This window comes from Bubalus bubalis, chromosome 17 (genome assembly GCF_019923935.1).
Source record: "Bubalus bubalis isolate 160015118507 breed Murrah chromosome 17, NDDB_SH_1, whole genome shotgun sequence".
Classification (NCBI taxonomy): Eukaryota; Metazoa; Chordata; class Mammalia; order Artiodactyla; family Bovidae; genus Bubalus; species Bubalus bubalis.
The window spans coordinates 11,530,324-11,551,229 of NC_059173.1; the positions used below are offsets into that span (position 1 = coordinate 11,530,324).

At 52.1% G+C, this 20,906-nt stretch overlaps 1 protein-coding gene across 1 annotated transcript in view; it reads right to left on the reverse strand.

The window, feature by feature from the left end:
- The window catches only part of DTX1 (deltex E3 ubiquitin ligase 1), a 39,024-nt gene that overhangs the window by 3,951 nt on the left and 14,167 nt on the right, over positions 1-20,906 (reverse strand). The window contains exon 3 of the mRNA XM_025267571.3: positions 15,422-16,100. Coding sequence (XP_025123356.3) covers positions 15,422-16,100 — 679 coding nt within the window. The remainder of the gene's footprint in view (positions 1-15,421; positions 16,101-20,906) is intronic.

Genomic DNA, 20,906 nt, shown 5'->3' on the forward strand with positions numbered 1-20,906 from the left:
CCAGATCAGGGGCCCCTGCTTTGCCTTCTGTCTCTGGCTCGTGGGCATGCCCTGACTCCTTTGTGACTGCCCCAGTCATCTAGAATGACCACTAGAGAATTCCATTCCTACTCTGACAGCCTTCTGTCAGTATTATCGGGTGGAGTGCGGCAAGGACCTCTGCCCACCACCCCGTGATAATGGAATGAACCCTTAGGCTTAGTACTGACCCTCTCTCACTCCACAGCTGACCTCCTCTCAGGTGAGAGAAGTTGGCTCCCAACTGTTCCTTTTCATTGACTATTGTGTCTGAAACCCAACTATTCGTGACTTTAGCCAAACTTCTCTCAAAGTTTGCTGATACCCATAAAAGTTCTGGGAAAGAAGGATTTAGGGATCACCAAGGAGCCACTTCACTGTCTCCCACCAGGACATTCACAATGTATGTGAATGTATTAAAGGCTCTGATAAGTCCTGCATAAGGAAACAGGTTAGCTGTGGCTAATTCAGGTTTTCCAAAGACACTGGATGACGAACGTTTTCCCCCTCTAGAGTATTTATTGATGTCAGTTCTGGTGACTAAGGCATTATCCCCTCTTCACATGACAAGGTCTCAGGAAAATGTAGCTTGCCTCCCCTCTTTGCTCTTCCTTCTGAAGAGATCTGGCTTTTGGAATCATTCAGAGCTGCTTTCATATTTCAGCTCAACCATTAAGCAGCTTGGATGGAGAAGGAAATGGCAACCCACTCCAGTACTCTTGCCTAGAAAATCCCATGGACGGAGAAGCCTGGTAGGCTACAATCCATGAGGTCACAAAGAGTTGGACACGACTGAGCGACTTCACTTCAACACAACAGCACATCACCACATCTCTCGTAAATGTGTTTCCTCATCAGTTAAATGGGGATAATATGGCACCTCCCTTTCAAGAAGATCCCTTGGAGAAAGGAATGGCTACCCACTCCAGAATTCTTGCCTTGAGGATTCCATGGGCAGAAGAGCCTGGTGGGCTACAGTCTATGGGGTCACAAAGAGTCGGACACAACTAAGCAACTAACATCTTCACTTTTTTTTTTTTATGGCACCTCCCTTACATATGCTGTGAAGAGTCAGTGAAATTCTACACGTAAAAGGCTGAGCACATTTCCTAGTACCTACTACAGACTCACAGTTTTAACCATCATCACTACCATCATTGGGCTTCCCAGGTGGCACGAGTGGTAAAGAACCTGCCTGCCAATGCAGGAGACATAAGAGAAAGGGGTTCAATCTCTGGGTTGGGAAGATCCCCTGGAGCGGGGCATGACAACCCACTCGAGTATTCTTGCCTGAACTGAAAAGAGGTCAAACCAGGCAATCCTAAAGGAAAACAATCCTGAATATTCATTGGAAGGACTGATGCTGAAGCTCCAATACTTTGGCTACCTGATGCGAAGAGTCGACTCATTAGAAAAGACCCTGACGCTAGGAAAGATTGAAGGCAGGAGGATAAGGGGACAACAGAGGATGAGATGGTTGGATGGCATCACCAACTCCAAGGACATGAGCTTGAGCAAGCTTTGGGAGATGGTGAAGGTCAGGGAAGCCTGGCATGGGGTCGCAAAGAGTCAGACATGACTGAGCGACTGAACAACAACAGGCACCATCGTATCACCATCACTGTGTAATCCTGGTTCATTTCACCTCTTTTGCACCTCAGCCCACTAAGTCATGGTATAACTTCTCACCATCTTGGAGAAGAAACCACTAAGGCATTGCAGTGATAAGCTTGGGAGAGTCACTTAACCTCTGTGCTCCTCAGTCTCCTTATCTGTAAAATGGGAATGATAATACCTGTCAGGAGGGTTGAAGGAGGAGGCCTGCTGTGATCTGTGCAATACACCCATCTGAGTCCAGACTTCAGGGTTTAGCTTTGTGGGTGAACTGGTATCTTTCTGTGGATGGGCATGAAATCGGATGGGGAAGTTTTGATAAGGAGAAGGCGTGTAATGAAAGCCACGGACCAGGGACTTCCCTGGTGGTCCAGTGGTTAAGATTCCATGCTCTCAATTCAGGAGTCCTGGCTTTGATCCTTGGTCAGGGAAGTAGAAGGAAGATTCCCCATGCCACAAGTAAGACCTGACACAGCCAAAAAAAAAAAAAAAAAAAAAAAAGCCAGGGGCAGCCTAAAGGGTGGGGGCAGTGACAGCAGGGAAGGCGCTGCTGCAGCCCCCTTGGCATGCCTGCTCAGGTCTGAGCCCGGTCAGTGCTGTCTGGACACCTGCCCCTGCGGGCGCAGTCAGCACCAGCGAGCTGAGGGGAAGGTGTCTTTAAGCCAGTGGTATACTTGGCAGGTTTGCATGCTGCTTCAGTGGGTCCAGAAACACACACACACACACACACACACACACACCCCCTAGGAACGTGGGCTATATATGCATGCACATGTATAGGGAACATGCCAAGTGCAATAGAACACAGCTTCATGCACACATGGAAAACACTGCACAGACTGGCACACACCCCTGCAAACATGCCACCCCTCCATGTACACACACACTCCAGGGATCACATGACAGTTACACGCACGCACAAGTGTTCCCACAACCCAGGAGGCCCCCTTCCTATAGAGATACAGACACAGATACACAAATACTTGGGGAACGTGCCACACACTCTTGCACACAGACACACACCAGGGAATACACACCATGCACACATACACACAGACACACCTCAGGGAACACACTCCATGAACACACACAGGTCTAGACATAGACACACACTTCTACACAGAGAACACCACAGAAATATGTACTCACACACTCCAGGGAACACAGCGCCCAGAAAAATACCCACATGCAGACACCACAAAGACATTCAACTGGACAGGAGAAGCCGGGTGGGACAGACTGGTCCACACACTCTGACCTACACTCCCCCACACTGACAGGCAGACACTTGGCTGGGAGACTCCCACTTTACACACACAGTAACACACACACGCACAGCACACAGCCATCATTTCGTGCCTGCCCAGCGTCACAGGCTTACACCCAGTCAGCTGGGATACCTCTCCCAGACCCCACCCCTGAAGGGGGTGGCAGCGTCTGGAGCAGACATCGGGGTCTCCAAACACTCTGGTGACCTGGAGTCACTGAACACAGCTCCTGAGGGAAGTGGAACAGAGGAGAGGTACCATGGGGCCCCCAGGCTTGGGCAGCTGAGGTGTGACAGGGGAAAGATGCTGTGCCTCAGTTTCCCCGTGTGTAATGGGAATAGAGTCTTGCAAAGGTTCAATGGGATAAAACATGCAAAGCTCATAGTCGGTTGCAGGGGTGAGAGTGGGGATGTCTTGAGTTTCTCCTCCTTGCAGCCTTCCAGGACCCAAGGGATGGGGGGTCCATCCCCCCCTTCCTGGGGTCTGTCATACTCCTCCAGGACATTCCTGAAGGGAGACCACCACCCTAATCTCATCCCCCTCCCCCATCCTCTTTTTTTGTTGTTCTTGGCCACACTGCACAGCATGTGGAATCTTAGTTCCCTGACCAGGGATTGAACCCACACCCCCTGCACAGTGGGACCACAGAGCCTTAACCACTGGACCAACAGGGAAGTCCCCCAGTCCTCTTTTAAGATAGCATGGAGGCACATCTGGCTTCTCCTCTTTCTGCTGTCCTTTGAAACACTTCCATTGTATTATTGTTGTTAATATTATTGGCATGCAGATCTTAGTTCCTTGACCAGGGATTGAACCTATGTCCCTTGAAGTAGAAGTGTGGAGTTCTAAGCACTGGACAGCCAGGGAATTCCTTAAAACACTTCCAATATAGACAGACTGTTAAGGTCCTCTACATATCCAGGGCTTCCCCATCCCATTCGTTCCTTCCTTCCTTCCCTCCTATCTCATGAGCAAACAATCCTTCCTTCTCTCCAGGGCTATCTGTAAAATGGGTGGAAAGAAAAATATTTAGCATGAGGACCACCACTTCTTGTCTCCCACCTGTGGCAGACATCACTAATCCATCACAGCACTCTCTAGAGCCAAGTAGAATCATCAGCACAGATTTCCAGGAAGCCTCTACCAACCAGCAATGACAGTTGGCTACCTCAGGTCTATATGAAGCACAAAGTCTGGTCTGGCTCATGACACTGGTCATGCTGAGCCTTTGGCCAGGGAGTTAGAAAGGGGGGTGAGGGGACCCCAGAAAGGGACTATTTTAGATCTTAGCAGTCCTCCAATCTCTGGCACCCTTTAAAAACCACAGTGCTCTGGGTTACAAAAATCAGTCTTGCTCCTAGGAGGAGGGCTGTGAGTAAGGTGTGATGGTGGAGCTGTTTTGTATTTACCCATCGGCAAGCTGGGGGACAGTCCCCAGGTGGCCCCCAGCTCTCTCAATCTGCAGGCCCCTGCGAGAACCCAGGGTAGCAAGGTTCCCACGATGCCGGAGCGTGGGAACCACCCAGGCCCCCTTTTGATGTGGGATGCACTGTTTCCTCCCCTTCAGTCAGTGAGAACATCCTCCTGCCCTGGACAGGAGACCGCTGCCCGCAGGCCTCCGGGAAGGAGGGGCGGGCTTTCGCCCTTGGCTCCGCCCTCTTCACCCCCCTCTTCCCCCCCCCCCCCCGCCCCCCGCCAACGCCCCCGCATGGCAAAGGGTCAGAGGAGCCCTGCAGGCCTGAAACCTGTTCTGACCAGAAGCCAGGCCTGGCTGCCCCAGGGCAGGGATGGGTCCGATGCCTTGCCCGTGTCTGCTTCAGATTCTGTTCCTCCTCTACCCTCAGTCCCTCCTGACTCTTACCTTGCTTAGAGTAAATTCCAGCCTCTTTACTGTATGGGCTTCCAGGGTGGCACTAGTGGTAAAGAACCCCCCTGCCAATGCAGGAGACAGAAGATGTGTTTTTGATCCCTGGGTCAGGAAGATCCCCTGGAGGAGGGCACGGCAACCCAGTCCAGTATTCTTGCCTGGAGAATCCCCATGGACAGAGGAACCTGGCAGGCTATGATCCATAGGGTCACGTCGAGTGGGACGTGACTGAGCGACTTAGCACGCACACATTACCATATGCAACACAGCCAGTACTGATCCCTTGAACTCTGTTTTTCCTGTGCTCCCCCCTCAATCCACTGCACCCCAGCCTCCTGGTTTCCCTGAGGTTCTGCAAACAGGTCAGGCACATCCTCACCCCAGGGCCTTTGCACTTGCTGACTGCTCTTCCAGAATGCCCAATTATCCTTATGTTCTGCTCCCGCACTCAACACAGGTTTCTGCTCAAATGTTACTCTACCAGAGACCTTCCTTGCCACTTTAGAGAGGCCTCTGCTTTTGCTCTTACCTTACTTAATTTTATAATATAATATATAACTGATATAATATTAATTATATTATCATAATGTAATTATACATAACTAATATTATATATGCATAAAATATCACAGTCTGATATAAAAGTCTATAAAAGACTTTATAAAAGTCTTCCATATGACCAGACCCTCCCTGGTACTGTAACCTCATCTCTTACCCTCTCCATCTCTCTACTCTACATGCTTCTGCTGTTGCTCTAAAATGCTGAGCCCTGCAACTTCCCTGGTGGTCCAGTGGTTAGGAGTCCATGCAGGGGGCATGGGTTCGATCCCTGGTTGAGGAACTAAGGTCCCGAATGAATATATATATTCATTGTATATATTCAATGTATATATATATATATACACACACACACATATATATAATAGATGAGACATTGTTATATATATATATATAATAGATGAGACGTTATTCTATATATATGTAAAATAACAGTGTCTCATCGATTAAAATAATAATAATAAAATGAACCGCTGAGCCCTTTTGAGGCTTGTGCACTTGCTGCACCCTCCGCCTGAAGGCTTTTCCCACAGAGGCTGCTGCAGCGCTGCCTTGGGCAGGAAGACCTTCCTCACCACCCACTGTCACCGCTAGTACATGGCATGCAGTGGATTTTCAAGAAAGACTTGTTGCATGAAAGAAGGAAGGAAGACCGGATTTTGCAGGGATGTTCCGAGGTGATGCTCAGGCACAATCTCCCCGTGAATTTTTTTTTTGCACACATTGGAAGTGAGCCTTGAAGCAGATGCCCAGAGAAGCCTCTCTGTAGCCTGTGGTCCCCTCAGAGACTCTCTGCCAATGTTCATTCTAAAATGAGCACACTGGACTTCCCTGGTGGTCCAGTGGTTAAGACTCTGCCCTTCCAAGGCAGGGAGTGTGGATTTGATCCCTGGTCAGGGAACTAAGACCCCACAATCTGTGTAGTGTGGCCAAACAATTTTTTTAAAAAAATGCTATGAAGTGAGCATGCTTTGTGGGCATCCGTGGGAACAGCCCGAGTAAGCTTTCTCTAAGAAATTTCCAGAAATGCTTCGCATCCTTCTCAAGGCAGAGATTCCATGGCCAGGCTTTGAGGAACCCTGACTTTTCCTGGAAACTCTCTCAGGGAATGCGCCTCACACAGATGGGCTGGGCAGGGGCGGGGGGCAATAATTTCAAGAGCTTGCTATGTCTCAGACTCGGCTGTATACCCTCCCTCCGTCATCTGATCGTCCCATTCTATAGAGGGGGAAACTGAGGCACAGAGAGGTGAAGTCACTGGCCAGGAAGTGGTAGAGCTCAAATGTGAGCCCAGAATGTCAGATTCTAGTCTGTGCTCTTCTCCACACACACAAAACCGAGTTCTCTTACCCTGGTTCAGAGACTAAGGCAGGAGGCTGTATTTGAGAAAAAAATCTCCCCAGGATGAGTCTGGAAAAGGGCATTTGGCTCCTCTCTCCTTCTTTTGTCAAAAGACAAGCAAAGAGAGATGCCTCGTGCCTGCTCTGGCTGGGGGGCCGCGTTCAAACGCAGGATGAGATACCGTGGGGAGGGCTTCCTAGATAACTGTTCCTCACACCGTTCCCTGCCCTTTCCTGTCTGGCTCCCTTTGCCACACTGCACTCACTGCCTGTCCATACGGTCTATTCTCAATTCACCTCTTCTCTTTGAAGACAGGTTTCAAGGTCACCATCTTCAGGAGGGTTTTCTAATCTACCCCCAGTGAATACACAGCCACTTTTTTTTTTGCCATGCCATGTTGCATGATGGATCTTATTTTCCCAACCAGAGATTGAACCTCCTGCCTCTTGCATTGGAAGCCCAGAGTCTTAACCACTGGACCACCAGGGAAGTCCCTAAGCAATTTTAATGCCCAGGGGATTGCGTTTATCTTTTCTTGGAGGACACAGATGTTTCCTGAGTTCCTTTCTAGCTGTGGAATTTCACCCCATCTCTTCCACCAGATTGCAAGCTTCTGGAAACTTGTCTAAGCCAGCTCTGTGACCCCAGGATTGAAGATGAAACTGGGCACAAATGGGTTCTCTGTAAGTATTGAGTGGAGGAGTTGAACCAACTATGGAATCGATCTGCTTCTTCTGCGGTATCTTCAGAGGGGGGCCTGGTGTCCTTAGAAACAGTAGTTCTCATACCAAATGTGCTCCCAGAGACAAGGTTGGAGCAGGGATGGCAAACGCATGACATGTGCATTAATACTAGTACTGCACGTGTGGCAGACATCACCAATCCATCCCAGCACTCCTTTCCACTAAGCTAAAGGACTCCAGAAGGTCATTCCCATTCAAGCAGAGAGGGCACATGAACTGAAATCTGCTTGTCATTTATCCTGCAGATGACGGAACTGAGGCCCAGAGAGGGGAAGTGACTTCATGAAGGTCACCCAGCTGGTTAGCGGCCCTGGAGTTTCTGAGTCAGAGGCCAGAGCTGAGCCCATCAGGCTGATACGTGGGGCTATCTGTAGGTGAGCCAGCCTTCTGAGCCCTCTGGGCCTAGAAGTGGGGCAAAGCCTTTGACCTGGGCCCTGGAGCTGGCTCAGGCCTGGGAGAGCTCACTGGGGGCTGCATGAGTGGGTACATTTGCCTGATCTGGTTGCTCCTTTCTTTCCCAGGCAATGAGGGGGTCCAAGACCCCAGGGACACAAGAAACCACATTGACACTCCCTATAGTTTCCATCCACCTATCTAGGCTGGCCTCCCTGTCCTCTCCCTCCCCTCCATGTCCCCGGCAGGCTCCAGGCACGTCACAGTCTCTGATGGTGGTTTCAGGTCCCCCAGTGGGCCTCCCTGGACACCTGGCACTTACCCCATGACCCCTTGGGAAGCCCCTGGAGGTTCAGGCCTCAGCTATTTGGGTCCAGGTGGGTGAGGACGGGGCAGAAGTGGGAAGGCCACATCGTGGGGAGAAGGAAGTTAAACAACACATGGCACCTACCTCCCTGGACCTGCTCCTGTGACCTGCCCCCGCTTCAGTGCCCACTCCTTCTGTACCTGAACTCTTGTCCCCCACAGTCCGGGGTCAACCAAGTCCCCACCCCCACGCCCCACAGAGCCAGAGGGCTGAGAACATCACAGCAAGCTCCAGGGAGGTGCCCCATGGGGCCAGCCAAAGCCACAGACCATCAACAGCTGCTGTGGCCTGGTTCACTTCCCCTTTCCTCGCACGAGCACCCCTCGGGCTGCCTGAACAAGCCGCTGACCTTCTACGGGCCTCAGTTTCCCCCTCTGTCAAATGGATCCCCTCGTCCCTGACCCTGTCTACTCCTAAGGATTCAACAGTACCAAAATCCCTTGGAGTGATATTCTGAGGGGTGGTAGTCAGTTAGGGCCCAGGCTTATCTAGAGGCCTGGGGGCTCTAGGTCACCTTCCCCCACCCTCCTGGTCTCTAGCCCGCTTTGCTTGCTTGCTCTGGTGGTTGGGGGGGCGGTGTGGGGAGCCCAGGCAGGGGAAGGGAGGGGAGGGGAGGGCTGGCGGTTCCCACGGCCTGGGGCAGCCACGTACTGACAGGAGTGTGGTTTGGCCTCCCAGGGAGCAGGGCAGGAAGTGCTTCAGGTCTGGGGGGGCGGGGTGGGAGGGTGGGGGGATGGGGGTGTTTGGTTTGACCTCACGGTGAGGCACAGGGGGAGCCCAGCAGCCATGAGGGAAAAAGCAGGGTTACAGCCACTGTCCTCCAGCAAGGCCAGGAAAAGGGGGAGAGTGGGCAGCCCAGAGGCCCCACGGGGACACAGTGCAGGAGAGACTTTTCATGTTGTGCCTTTGGGACTGTTGTTTTTTGAAGCATTAAAATATAATACCTAGTGAAGAGCCGGAGAAACAAAATGTGAATGCTTTCAAACCTAAACGTAAAATCACTGCAAGAAATGAAAAGAAGAAGGAAAACACCCAAACACACCAGCCACATCAAAGCCCACCCCCCCCACCCCCCACCTATCCTGCATGTCTGGAGTGAGCTTGCGACAGCAAAGTCATCCCAGCCTGTCTCCAGCTCACAACACCAGCTGGCTCCCATTTCCCGCAGAGGAAAAGCCAAAGTCCTCAACACAGCCTTCAGGGCCCTACGGGACTGGCCCCATTTCATCTCTGACCTCCTCTCCCACTGCACACCCCCCTGTCACCTCTGGAGCCACACTGGTCTCCTCGCACAAACCAGGCCTGCTCCTGCCTCAGGGCCTTTGCACAAGCTGTTCCCTCTGTCTATAGTGCTCTCCCTCACCCCAGTTCTCTGCATAGCTTGCTTCTTAACCTCCTTCAATCCTTGCTCAAACGTTATATTCTCAGTGAGGCCTTTTCTGACCTCTTCATTTCCATTTATGTCCCTCCCACTACTCCCTATACCCCTTCCTTTCTTTATTTTTCCTCGGTAGTCACTACTACTCTCTATCACATACTAGAATTTATTTATTTTGTTTCTTGTTTGTCTCTCTCTAGAAATATGAGCTTCGGGAGGGCAGGGATTGTCTGTTTTGTTCATGGCTGGATCTCCAGGGCCCCCAAAGAGTCCTTGGCACACAGAAGCTGCTCAATATATTAATAAAAGGATTAACTAGTTAAAAAGACAGACAAGCATAAGCTATAGAGAAGGTAAAAAGAGGGACTTCCCTGGTTGGTCCAGTGGTTAAGAAATCGCCTTTCAATGCAGGGGATGTGGGTTCGATCCCTGGCTGGGGAACTAAGATCCCACATGCCATGGGACAACCAAGCCTGCAATGGTGCCACTACTGAGCCCAAGCCCTCTTGCTCTGGAGCCCACGCACTGCGACTAGAGAGAAGCCTGTGAGCTACAAGGAAAGAGCCCCCATGCTACAGCCAAGACCCAACCCGATGCAGCCAAAAATGAATAAATAAAGAAGAAGGTACAAAGAAATAGCAAGCTGGGGAAAGATAATAAAGAGCTCAGACCCTTAAAATGCAGAAGGAGCACCTGCAAATCAATTTTAAAAAAAGCAGGAGAGAGCCCTAGAGAAGGAGAAACAAAAGAAATAAACAAGTGATTGGTAAAAGAAGGAATCACAGGTGGCCAGTAAACAGGAAGAAGTTCTCAGGCTAAGAACCAGAGGTTTGAAAACTCAAACAGCATCTCAATGACAACATCGTACTGGTCTGATAAGGATGTGCTTGAGGGGGTGGGGCTAAATCCCTTTCCCACTGCTAGGGATGGATCTGAAATGCAGGCAGCTTGATATCTGCCCCCTTGTTGGCCTTTGTTGCCAGCCCTACTGCACAGGGTGCAAAAACTGAGGACCAGAGAGGGCAATGGGGTCCACTGGGGTCACACAGTGAGAGGAGACAGGGAAGTTGGCCCCAAGCTCAGCTGCTGCGGGTCCCCCGACTCTTTGGACCTCCAAACACCTTGTGGCATCAGGACCAGGTCTCTCGGATCCTGGCTCGAAACTTGGAGCGGGCAGCCAGGGGCCACCCCAATACCATGACCGACTGGGATTGTTGAATCAGAGTCCTAATTGCGTGACCTTGAGCAAGTGCCAGGCTTTCAGAGCCTCAGTTACCTCATCTGAGAAGTGGGGATAATAGGACCTACCACCATTTCTGTGCACAGCAAGAGAGGCGATGCATGTAAAAGCCGTGAGACAGAGCCTGGGATGTTGTGAGCGCTCAGTAAATGGAAACAGGCCTGCAGCTGTTCCCCCTCCCTCTCCCCTCCACCACGTGGGCTGGAAACTCTTAGTCTGCCCCACAGCTGTGTTCCAAAGTGCTGGACGCTGCCCTCTCAGGAGACAGGGCGGATCTTCCCCACCCCTGTGTCTCCGTCCCCCAGGCATCAGCTGCCAGCTGGCTTCCCGCCTCATCACAGGGGGGAGTGGAAAAAAACCCCAGCCAGGGGGACACTGTAGTCCTGCTGGCTGTGTGACCTGGGGACAAGTCAGTGCCGCTCTCTGGACCTCTGTCCTGAGCTGAGGATGGGAGGTAAGAAGGATGACAAAGAATAATGTCTGAGTTCACCCCTCCTTTGTGCACTGATCATGTGTAGTGATTTTAAATACATTTGCACACCCATCAGTTCTGATGAGCCAGCAGACGTGGACTGGGATGATTTTAGCTCCATTTGACAGATGGGGAAACTGAGGCCAGGGAGGAGAAGCTATGCACCTCTCTCTGCAGGAGAGAAGAAGGGTGGAGAAAAGGGAACAGAGAAGGAGAGAGCTGCTGAGAAGGAAAGAAAAAGGCAGGAGAGAAGGAGCAAGAGACAGACAGAGACAGGGAGACACAGTCACAGAGAGACAGAGAGAGACTGAAAGAGAGGCTGAGACTCAGAAAGCTGTAATAGGAGAGACCCAGACACTGCTGTGTCTTCAGTTGTGTCTGGACCCGAAACTCATGCATCAGAGTCCTGTTGTTCTTGTTATTTAGTTGCTAAGTCATATCCGACTCTTGTGACCCCGCGGACTGTAACCCCCCAGGCTCCCCAGTCCCTGAGATCTGCCAGGCAAGAATACTGGAGTGGGTTGCCATTTCCTCTTCCAGGGGATCTTCCCAACCCAGGGATCGAACCTGTGTCTCCTGCATTGGCAGGCAGATTCTTTACCACTGAGCCACCAGGGAAGTCCCCGATGGAGTCCTAACCCCTCTCCAAACTCCCAGACACTTGGAGACAGGGTCTTTGCAGAGGTGATCAAGTTATGAATGAGGTCATTGGAGTGGGCTCTAATCAATAAGCCTGGTGTTCTCATAAAGAGGAAATTTGGACACAGGGATACAGAGGGTAGATGATGTGAAGACAGGGGGAAGGTGCCTGTCTGTAAGCCAAGGCCTCACAAGAAACCCACCCTGCCAACACCTTGATCTCTGGCTTCTAGCCTCCAGAACTGAGACAATACATTTCTGTTGTTTGGGCCTCCCCAGTCTGTGGCACTTTGCTATGGCAGCCCAGGCACACTGATGGACTTAAACACAGAAGCAGAGAGACTGTGGGAAGGGCCATGAGGGGCTCTGGGTGTTCTGGAGACCAGGGCGAAGGTGGGGGGCCTTATTCCTCAGAGACACCATCCCTTTCCCCTCATGGGCTGCACTGAGCCTCAGTTGCCTGGGAAATGGGAAGCTTCACTCTGCAGGAACTAGGGTCTGCCATCTCCATGCCGCCTTCCTCCCATCCCCTCCCTCAGCAGCAGACTCCATGTGTCCTGGGCCCACCCCTCTACTCTGAACCAGGGCTATTTAAAAAAAATTTTTTTTTGTCACAACCTGAGACATGCAGCACCCTAGTTCCCCTGCCAGGGATCAAACCTGCGTCCCCTGCATTGGAAGGCACAGTCCAAACCACCGGACTGCTAGGGAAGCCCCTGAGCCAGGGGTATTTTTAGCTGATGTTCCTTGGCTATGCACCTCCTCAACAGGGTCAGTCCTGACTACTCCATCCCTCCCAACCACACCACCCTGTCCCATCACCTCCCTAGTGCTTCCCTCTCTCTCCAGCATCTGTGTTCATTTACTCATTTGCAGGCTGTATGTTCAGCAGTTTGGACCCCATTTGTCTTGTCAGGCTCTGTGAACATGCACGCACAGTACATATTTAGAGAATTGATACCGAGCAATAAAAACTGAGCAACCCCCAGCTTGCCCTGAAAGAGCTGTTTTCAAAAATTTCATCAGTGACTGAGAAATTCATTTCACCTGGCGACCCATGAAACGCATGTAGAAATCATGCAAAAGGTTCCTGGAGCAATTCTTACTAAGTATGACACATGCCAATGTTTTCTCTTCTGTTCTCTTTCTTTGATTCTATTCAGTTCCCTCCCATCCCGTTCTCAGAAAATTTTGGTTACAACCTTCTGACTTCATAATTCACTAGTGGGTTTCAGTGATACAGCCCTGGAGAGAAGATTCTCGAATTCTTGCTGCAAAGGCACCTGGGACTTTTCTGCTTCTGTCCCCTCCCACATCTACTCCAACTTGTTTTCTACTCTTGTCATCCTAGGGCCCTCCAGCCCGGCCAAAGCCAGGCTGTGATCTGCAAGGAGCCACATGAATACCCGTCTGTGATTCCCAGATGGGTGAGTCCCTTCTGCAGTGTTTCCCCAAAATGCTCTCCCAAACCTCCTCTGGTCTCCTCCCTGTGGGCACTGGGATGCTGGAGAGGAATGATCTGGAGGGGAAGGGGAGAGGAAGGGAGGGCTAGGTGGGCAGGTGGCAGCTGCTGTAGTCCTTCCGGTAGAAAATCACCTACCCGGCCCCCCATACCACCCTCCTCCGGATAACATTAGTAGTCCTGGCTGCCACTGAAGGACTATCTCAATATAAGTGCTATGTATGATCAGGCACACAGCTCCCACTTGACAGATGATAAAACTGAGGCTCAGTGAAGGAGAGGGACTTGCCCCAGATCTCATAGCTCAGAAGTGGCTGCCAAGAGGGGATCGGAACCCAAGCAGCCAGATTCTCAAAAGTTCAGAAGCCAGAGAGATTCAGAAAGTGAAAGAAAGTGTTAATCGTTCAGTTGTGTCTGACTCTTTGCGACCCCATTGATTGTAGCCTGCCAGGCTCCACTGTCCATGGGATTCTCCAGGCAAGAATACTGGAGTGGATAACCATTCCCCTCTCCAGAGGATCTTCCCGACCCAGGGATCGAAACTGGCTCTTCCTCATTGCAGGCAGACTCTTCACCGTCTGAGCCACCAGGGAAGCCCAGAAAGATTTTGAAGGGCAGCCTAATTCAGGGCCCCTTCCCTTCCCCAGGCCTCAGTTTCTTGGTGAAAGGAAGACCTGGATATGGTGACCTCAGAGGTTGTCTCCACATCTGACCCGTGCATGACCACTCTCCTAGGTCATGCCAGAGGGATGCGAGCAGAGTTGCCTTTTGGTGCTTGTTCCTGGTTTTGGGCACCACAGCCCACACCCCACCTGCCCTTTTCCCTTCTGGTCTATCTCAAGGTCAAGGTCTCTGCTCTGGCCTCCCATTCCAACTCTTTCAGGATCCGGTCCTCTGCTGAGATCAAGTGAATCTGGACTCCTGGGTGGGAAGCTGACAGACTCACTGGGTCCATATCCTGGGGCATGGGTGTCTTAACCCGGGCATTTCCAAAGCTGGTATGATCCAGGTTCCCTTCCTCAGTGAAATCCTATGAAAACCAGTTCGCAAAAGAGAGTCCAGAAAGGGCTGATCTGGTTAAAATGAAAGCAGAGGCTGGCTTCTTGGCCAGCCCCCTCTCCTGCCACTATGCCGTGTTGTCCCAGGGGTCCCTAAAGCTCAGCTTGAAAACCATAGTATTAGTCCCATGTAATGGTGATATTTCAGGTGTGGCCTTTAGGGCCACAAATATTTGGACAATATTGGCTTGCTTGAGCTTCCACATGAGATAGGTATGGCCTGGGGCAGGGTATGGAAACCCTCTAGAACTTCAAAGACAACACAGTGCAGACTCCAAAATCCTACAGGTCTGAACTTCAATCCCTGCCCTCCACCTGGGTGGCCCTCAGAAAGTATCATACCTCTCCCAGCCTCTGCCTCTCCATCTGTAATAGAGACATGATGAAATGGAGGGGGTGTGTAATAAATGAGATGGTGCAGAAAAAGAATTTAGTAAATAGCAGACATGGACTATACACCATTATGGCTTCCCAGGTGGCTCAGTGGTAAAGAAGCCACCTGCCAGTGCAAGAAATGCAGGTTTGATCTCTGGGACAGGAAGATCCCCTGGAAGAAGAAATGGCAACCCACTCCAGCATTCTTGTCTGGAAAATCCCATGGACAGAGGAGCTTGACGGGCTGCAGTCCATGCGGTCGCAGAGTCGGACACGAATGAGCGACTGAGCACGCGCGCACACACACACCAGTGTAGCTGGGGCTATGGCTACATCACTTGTGAACTACACGATCTGGGATGTGTTACTAACCCTCCCCATGCTGCAGATTGTTCGTTATCTGTAAATTGAGGCATGTTCGTTATCTGTAAATTGGGGCTGATGACGCTCCCTCCCTCATAAGGTCCTCATTCCTGGAGATAAATGAGCGTTAAGGTGCTTAGTTAACTCTTGGCACAAAGTGAATACTTAATAGACGCTAGGTAGTTCTTATGATTTTTGTAATTACTGTAATTCTTTGTTCCTAGCCCCGGTGGGCCGCCACCCCTGCGCCCAGGGCCCGGCTTACCCCGGCGGGATGGAGGCGCGTGCGCTCACGCTGGTAGCGCGCTGGGGCCCGGGCCGGTTGAGGTTGTTCTGCCCCGGGGTGGGCGCGCCGCCGGGGGCGCTCGGGCTCCGCGGGGGCGCGCCGGGGGGCTGCGCGGGCTCGGCGGGGCCGGCGGCGGGCGCGGCCCAGAGCGCGGCGCCGGCGAAGGTGGCGCTGGGGCGCACGGCGAGCGTGCCCGCTGGTCCTCCGGGCGGCGGCTGGGGCGGCGGGGGCGCGGGGGGCGCCTTGCGGCGCTGCGAGGCCAGGATGGCGTTGGAAGCGGCGCGCGTGCTGTTGACCAGCAGGCACTGCTGGCACGAGCAGGGCTGGCCCGAGCTGGCGCCCACGGGCCACGATTGCGACTTGGGGATGGAGCCGACGGTGAGCGGGTAGGCGAGGTCCAGGCGGCGGCGCAGGCGGCGGCGCCGGCGCGTCTGGCGGTTCATCTGCGACATGCTGTTGAAGTAGATGAGGTAGCAGAAGCCGAGCGACGAGAGGTCGAGCCACGGGTGCTGCTTCTCGTAGGCGTTCTGGATGGTGATGCAGATGTCCATGTCGTAGGCCGTCCACGCGCCGCCGTCGTTCTCCCATTCCCACACGATGCCCTTGCCCGGCGCCGACGACGGGTCGTAGAAGTTGCGCCGCACTGGCCGCATGGTGCCTGTGTTCACAAGGGGAACGGGAGTCAGGACCCGAGGACGGTGAACCTCCGCGGCTGGGCGGAGGCGGGGTCGAGGTCGGGGTGGGGGGTGGTCAGGGCAGGCCAGAGGGGCGGGAGACGACCCCGGGGGGTCAGTATATGCGCAGGAGCGAGCTTGAAGGTCAGCGCAATATGGGTTGGGGCGGAAGGCAAGGAAGTGGGGTGTCCAGACAGCACGGGGATGCCAATCAGCAAGGGGAGTAGGGGAGGCAAGCGGCCCCACCTCTCAAGGGTCGACACAGGCACTGAAACAGTGGCCATCACAGGCTGGGGGGTGGGAGAGGGGGCGGGGAAGAAGGGCGAAGCCGGTGTGGAATCTGTTTAGACCAGGAGGGGCTGGGAAGCAGAGTCAGCGCCTGGGGTGAGGGCAGGGATCAACAGAGGCCACCACCTGCAGACTCCAATGGCCCTTCTTTCCTTCATCCGTCCACTCATTCAGTCGTTCGTTCATCCATTCGTTGATTACTTCAAGCACAAGTTCACTTATACATTCGTTCATTCCTTTCTTCATGTCTTGGTTCACACATTCATGTATTCCTCCGTTCATTCGTTCAATAACTCTTTCATTAGCCCAGTCACCCATGCCTGCCGCCATTTCATACCTGCATTTATTCTCCCCCGTCTAGTCATCCATGATTTCAGTCATTCCTTCATTTACCACCATTCTATGTAAAATGTGCACCACCTCTACATACCATCTTTCTCCTCCACATACCTTCTTTCCCCTCTCCTTCCCTGCTCAGGTTTTCTCCATCTGGTATACTTTATATTTTACACATTTATCTTGTTTTCTGTCTCTCTTTCCACTAGAATGTCATTGCCACAAGGCAAGGACTTTGCTTTATTCACTGCCGTATCCCCAGTGCCTGCTCACAGTAGGTGCTCACTAGATCGTTGCTGAATATATGAATGAATTCATTTAGTTCAGACATTGATTCATTCGGGATCCGCTTATTTTATTCAGTCATGCCTTTTGCTATCCTTGCATTGATCCATTCCTTCATCCACTTATTCATCCTCTTTTCCATACATCTGTTTATTTGTTCCTTCTTTTAACAAACACACTACCTGTCTGCCCTGAGCTCTGTGCTGGGAGGTCATTCAAAATGAACATAACCACATGATAACCTCAGCCAGGTGGGTATTCATGCACCCACTATAAAAAACGGAGGCCCTGAAGTTTGGCTCCCAACTTTTGCTCCATGTTTCCCAGTTCTGGATGCTTCCTGAGAGCAAGGCTCCATGGACACTGGGTTAAGCAGAGATGACTGACGTCCAGGCTGCAGGACTTCTCAGTGCCTTCAGCCCGCCCTGTGCCTTGGGGCCAGTGTGGAGAGATTCTTTTGCATGGTTCACGTGACACACCGTCAGGAAGGCTGCACCCTTGACTGCTCCTCAATTGTAGGCAAGTCCCTTCAGTCTCACTACGTCTTGGTGGCCCCATCTCGAAAATAAAGGTGATACTAATCCATAAGCCACCCCTCCCCTCTCAAACCAGGCTGTTGGGAGGATTCAGTGAGAATAGCCACGGAGCACAGGGTCTGAGAAGGGCACCAGGGCTGGGAGGCAGACAGACCTCACTTCAAATCCCAACTGCCTAACTTTCCAGCTCTGTGTCTGTGGTCAGGTGATGCAATCACTCTGAACCTCAGTTTTCTCATCTCTAAAATGGGCACAAAGCAGACCTTCCTTATGAGGGTCTTAAAAGAATCCTTGAAGACAAATACTTTCTGTACGCTGATGATTCCAATATCCTCTCTCCTGAAAACCAGGCTTGTGTATCCAGCAGCTCCCTCAGCAGCTTCCCATACAGGTTCAACAGGTTTCTCAAACTCAGCTCTGCCATAGCGCAGCTGTGATCTTCCTTCCTAACCCTAACCCCAAACCTGTTCCTCCTGAAATCTTCCTCATTGCAGTTAAGCAACTCCATCTTTCCAGCTGCTCAAGCCCCAAACCCCCAGTTCTTGGACCTACCCCGGACTTCTCATGTCACACCCCATGTCCACCCTATTAGTAAAATCCTGTCATCTCTGTCTTCAAATACATCCCACACCTGACCACTTGCCCCTCTCCCCAGCACACCAAATCTGTCTGGTCTAAGTCACTATGTCCCTCCTGTCTGGACCATGGCAGTAGACTCATGACTGTTCTCCACCTCTGTCCTTGCTTTCTGTAGGGTCTGTTCCCTACAGTGCAGCCAGAGGCATCTCATTCAAGTCAGATCACATTCTCCTTTGGCTCAAAACTCTCCCATGGTTCCCTGCTTACTTGGAGTCAAAGTCAAAGTCCTGGCCATGATTTACAAAGCACTGCATGGTCTATAAAGCTCCTACAAGGTCCCACGGGTCTACAAAATGCCCCCTCACTCACTACCTGGTCCCCTTGCTGCTCCTTAATGACCCGAAGCAATGTCCAACCTCAGGGCCTTTGCACATACTGTCCCCTCCACCTGGAATATGACCTCACCACTTCCACACATTCTTACAGTTTCCTCCCTCCTTTCTTTCAGGTCTCTGTTCGAACATCACCTCTTTGGAAAGACCACCCTTCCATTGCCCGCCCACTGCCATCCTTTTCCCTTTCTCAGTTTCTCTTCCTGGCACTCAGTGCTACCTGCACGATACATTGATCTACAGACTTGCTTTACTGTCTGTCTCACCCCCGAGATCAGGGATCCTGCCTGCTTTACTCCCTGCCTAGCGCAGTGCTGGCATGCAGTGGGTCCTCCCTACCTTAGGGTGTTTCTACTGTTAACTGGCACAACGCCAGGGTGCCTGGCCCTGGAATCTGCAGCCAGATGGATGAGGGCCCATCATGGTCCATCCTGAGGACCCCTTCCTGCCCTTGCCTTTCTCAGGCTTCTCTCTTCTGGTACAGACTATACCCGACCTTCAGTGGGTCCCTACCCAGGGCTGAAAAGGCTTCTCTGCTCTCTCCTCTGTTTGCATCCCAAGGGCTATGGATGACCCCTGGCCCTTGCCAAGTGCCCAGAGAGCTGGGGAAGTCGAGGCAAATGAGAGGGGTGTGGTGGGCATGGGGTCCCCGGGCTCCTATAACATCCAGTCAATTACATGACAATTTCCCCCCTGGGCCTCCAGGGCAGCCTCTTTCTCCTATCTGCTTTCTCATTTTAATTGAGTGTTCGAAAATTGATTTTTTTTTTCCTTGACAATAGGCAGGCCTGTGAGGGGATTAGTTAGAGGGAAAATCTGGGATCCTGCTCTGGCTCTGTTCCTGAGGCCTGGTCTTCCCCTCTCAGAGCCTCAGTTTCCCCATCTATAAAATGAGGGTTCATGACAGATGATCTTCAGGTCTGATGGGCCTCCTTGGTAAGGGTTAAGGCACTGTGTTACTTGGAAGGTGTAACCCCTGGGTGGGAAGGGAAAGGAATGGGTGGAAACCTGCCATATTTAAGCACCTGTGTGTGCCAGGTCTTGAGCTGGGTAGGGCAAGATCAGGGGCAGAAGATGCAGAGTGAAGTGGTTGAGAGAAACAACTCAGAAGTCTCACAAGCCATGTGCAAATTCTGGCTCCACATTTAGCCTCAGTGTCCTCGTCTGTCAAATGGGGGTATTAATACCTACCCCCCCCCCCCAAGGAATTACTGTGGGACAAAATAAGATAATGCATACCATAGGTGCTTGGCAGAGAGCTTGGCTACAGTAAGTACTTCATGAATGTTAGCTAAGATGCCGTTATTATTGTTTACATTACCACATTCGCCCTTTCCCACCCCTCAGTCACTTGGTAAACTCCTATTCACCCAACAAAACCCTCTACACGCCCACCTGCTCCAGGAAGTGCTTTTCCATTCTGCTCTTACAGCTAGCACATGCTGCTTTTTATTGTGTGTCTATTCTTGCACCGTCAATAAGCTATTTGTTTTTGTTCTTAATCTCTCTCACTGGTTGATGACTTTCAGGAGGACAAGGATTTGGTCACATCTATATTTTTGTTCCCAGCACTAGGCACAAGGCATGTCAAAGAATGCATCTGCAACTGAAACAAGCAACCTACTTGGCACAGGTCAGGGCTCAGAGGGAGTGGGAAAGGGGAGGGGCTGGTCTTGATGGAGAGGGAGTGCAGACATGGAGGGCAGGAGCCAAAGTGCACACGGGGTCCCGGGAAAGGCGGGGGACAGGGTTCCAAAGGTCAGCGTTGGCCAGCTCTGCAACAGAGGACTCCAGGAGCTTCTCCCAGCCAGGTCAGGACCAGCCAGCCCAGGCATCCCTCTCTCCAGGGCTCTATTTACCAGGTATCGATTTTCCTGCCTGTTTACTGGTAGTTATTAAAGGCTGCGTCCCTGGAGTCCTTTTCAAACGAGATCGGAACCTGGCGAGCTGGAGTAATTAGGGCAGCTGCCGTTCATCCTGCCCGGCCCCACACCCCGCAGCGCCCAGTGCTGCCTGCCCGTCCATCTACCTCCCCAGCTCCCACTGGCCTTGGACCAGGCCGAGGGGCAGGGGGCACCAGCTGGTTCCCTGGGGACCTGCCTGGGCCACGATCTTGAGATGTGCAAGGGAGCAACCGCGGAAACACTCTTTCTCCTCCCCAGTGGCCTTGGCCTAGATTTTAGGCCAGAACAATGGGTCTAAGATGAGAGGCTGGAGGTTCTTCAGCCTGGGAGATGGGAAGGGCCTCAGACTAGTGGGCTGGATGCACTGCTGATCTTTCTAACACCCAGCAGCTCTGCTGGGTCCACTCCCCCTTCTCCAGCCTCCTGGGCACCCAGCTGTGCCGGTCACCAGGGTCTGTGTCCCCACGGCG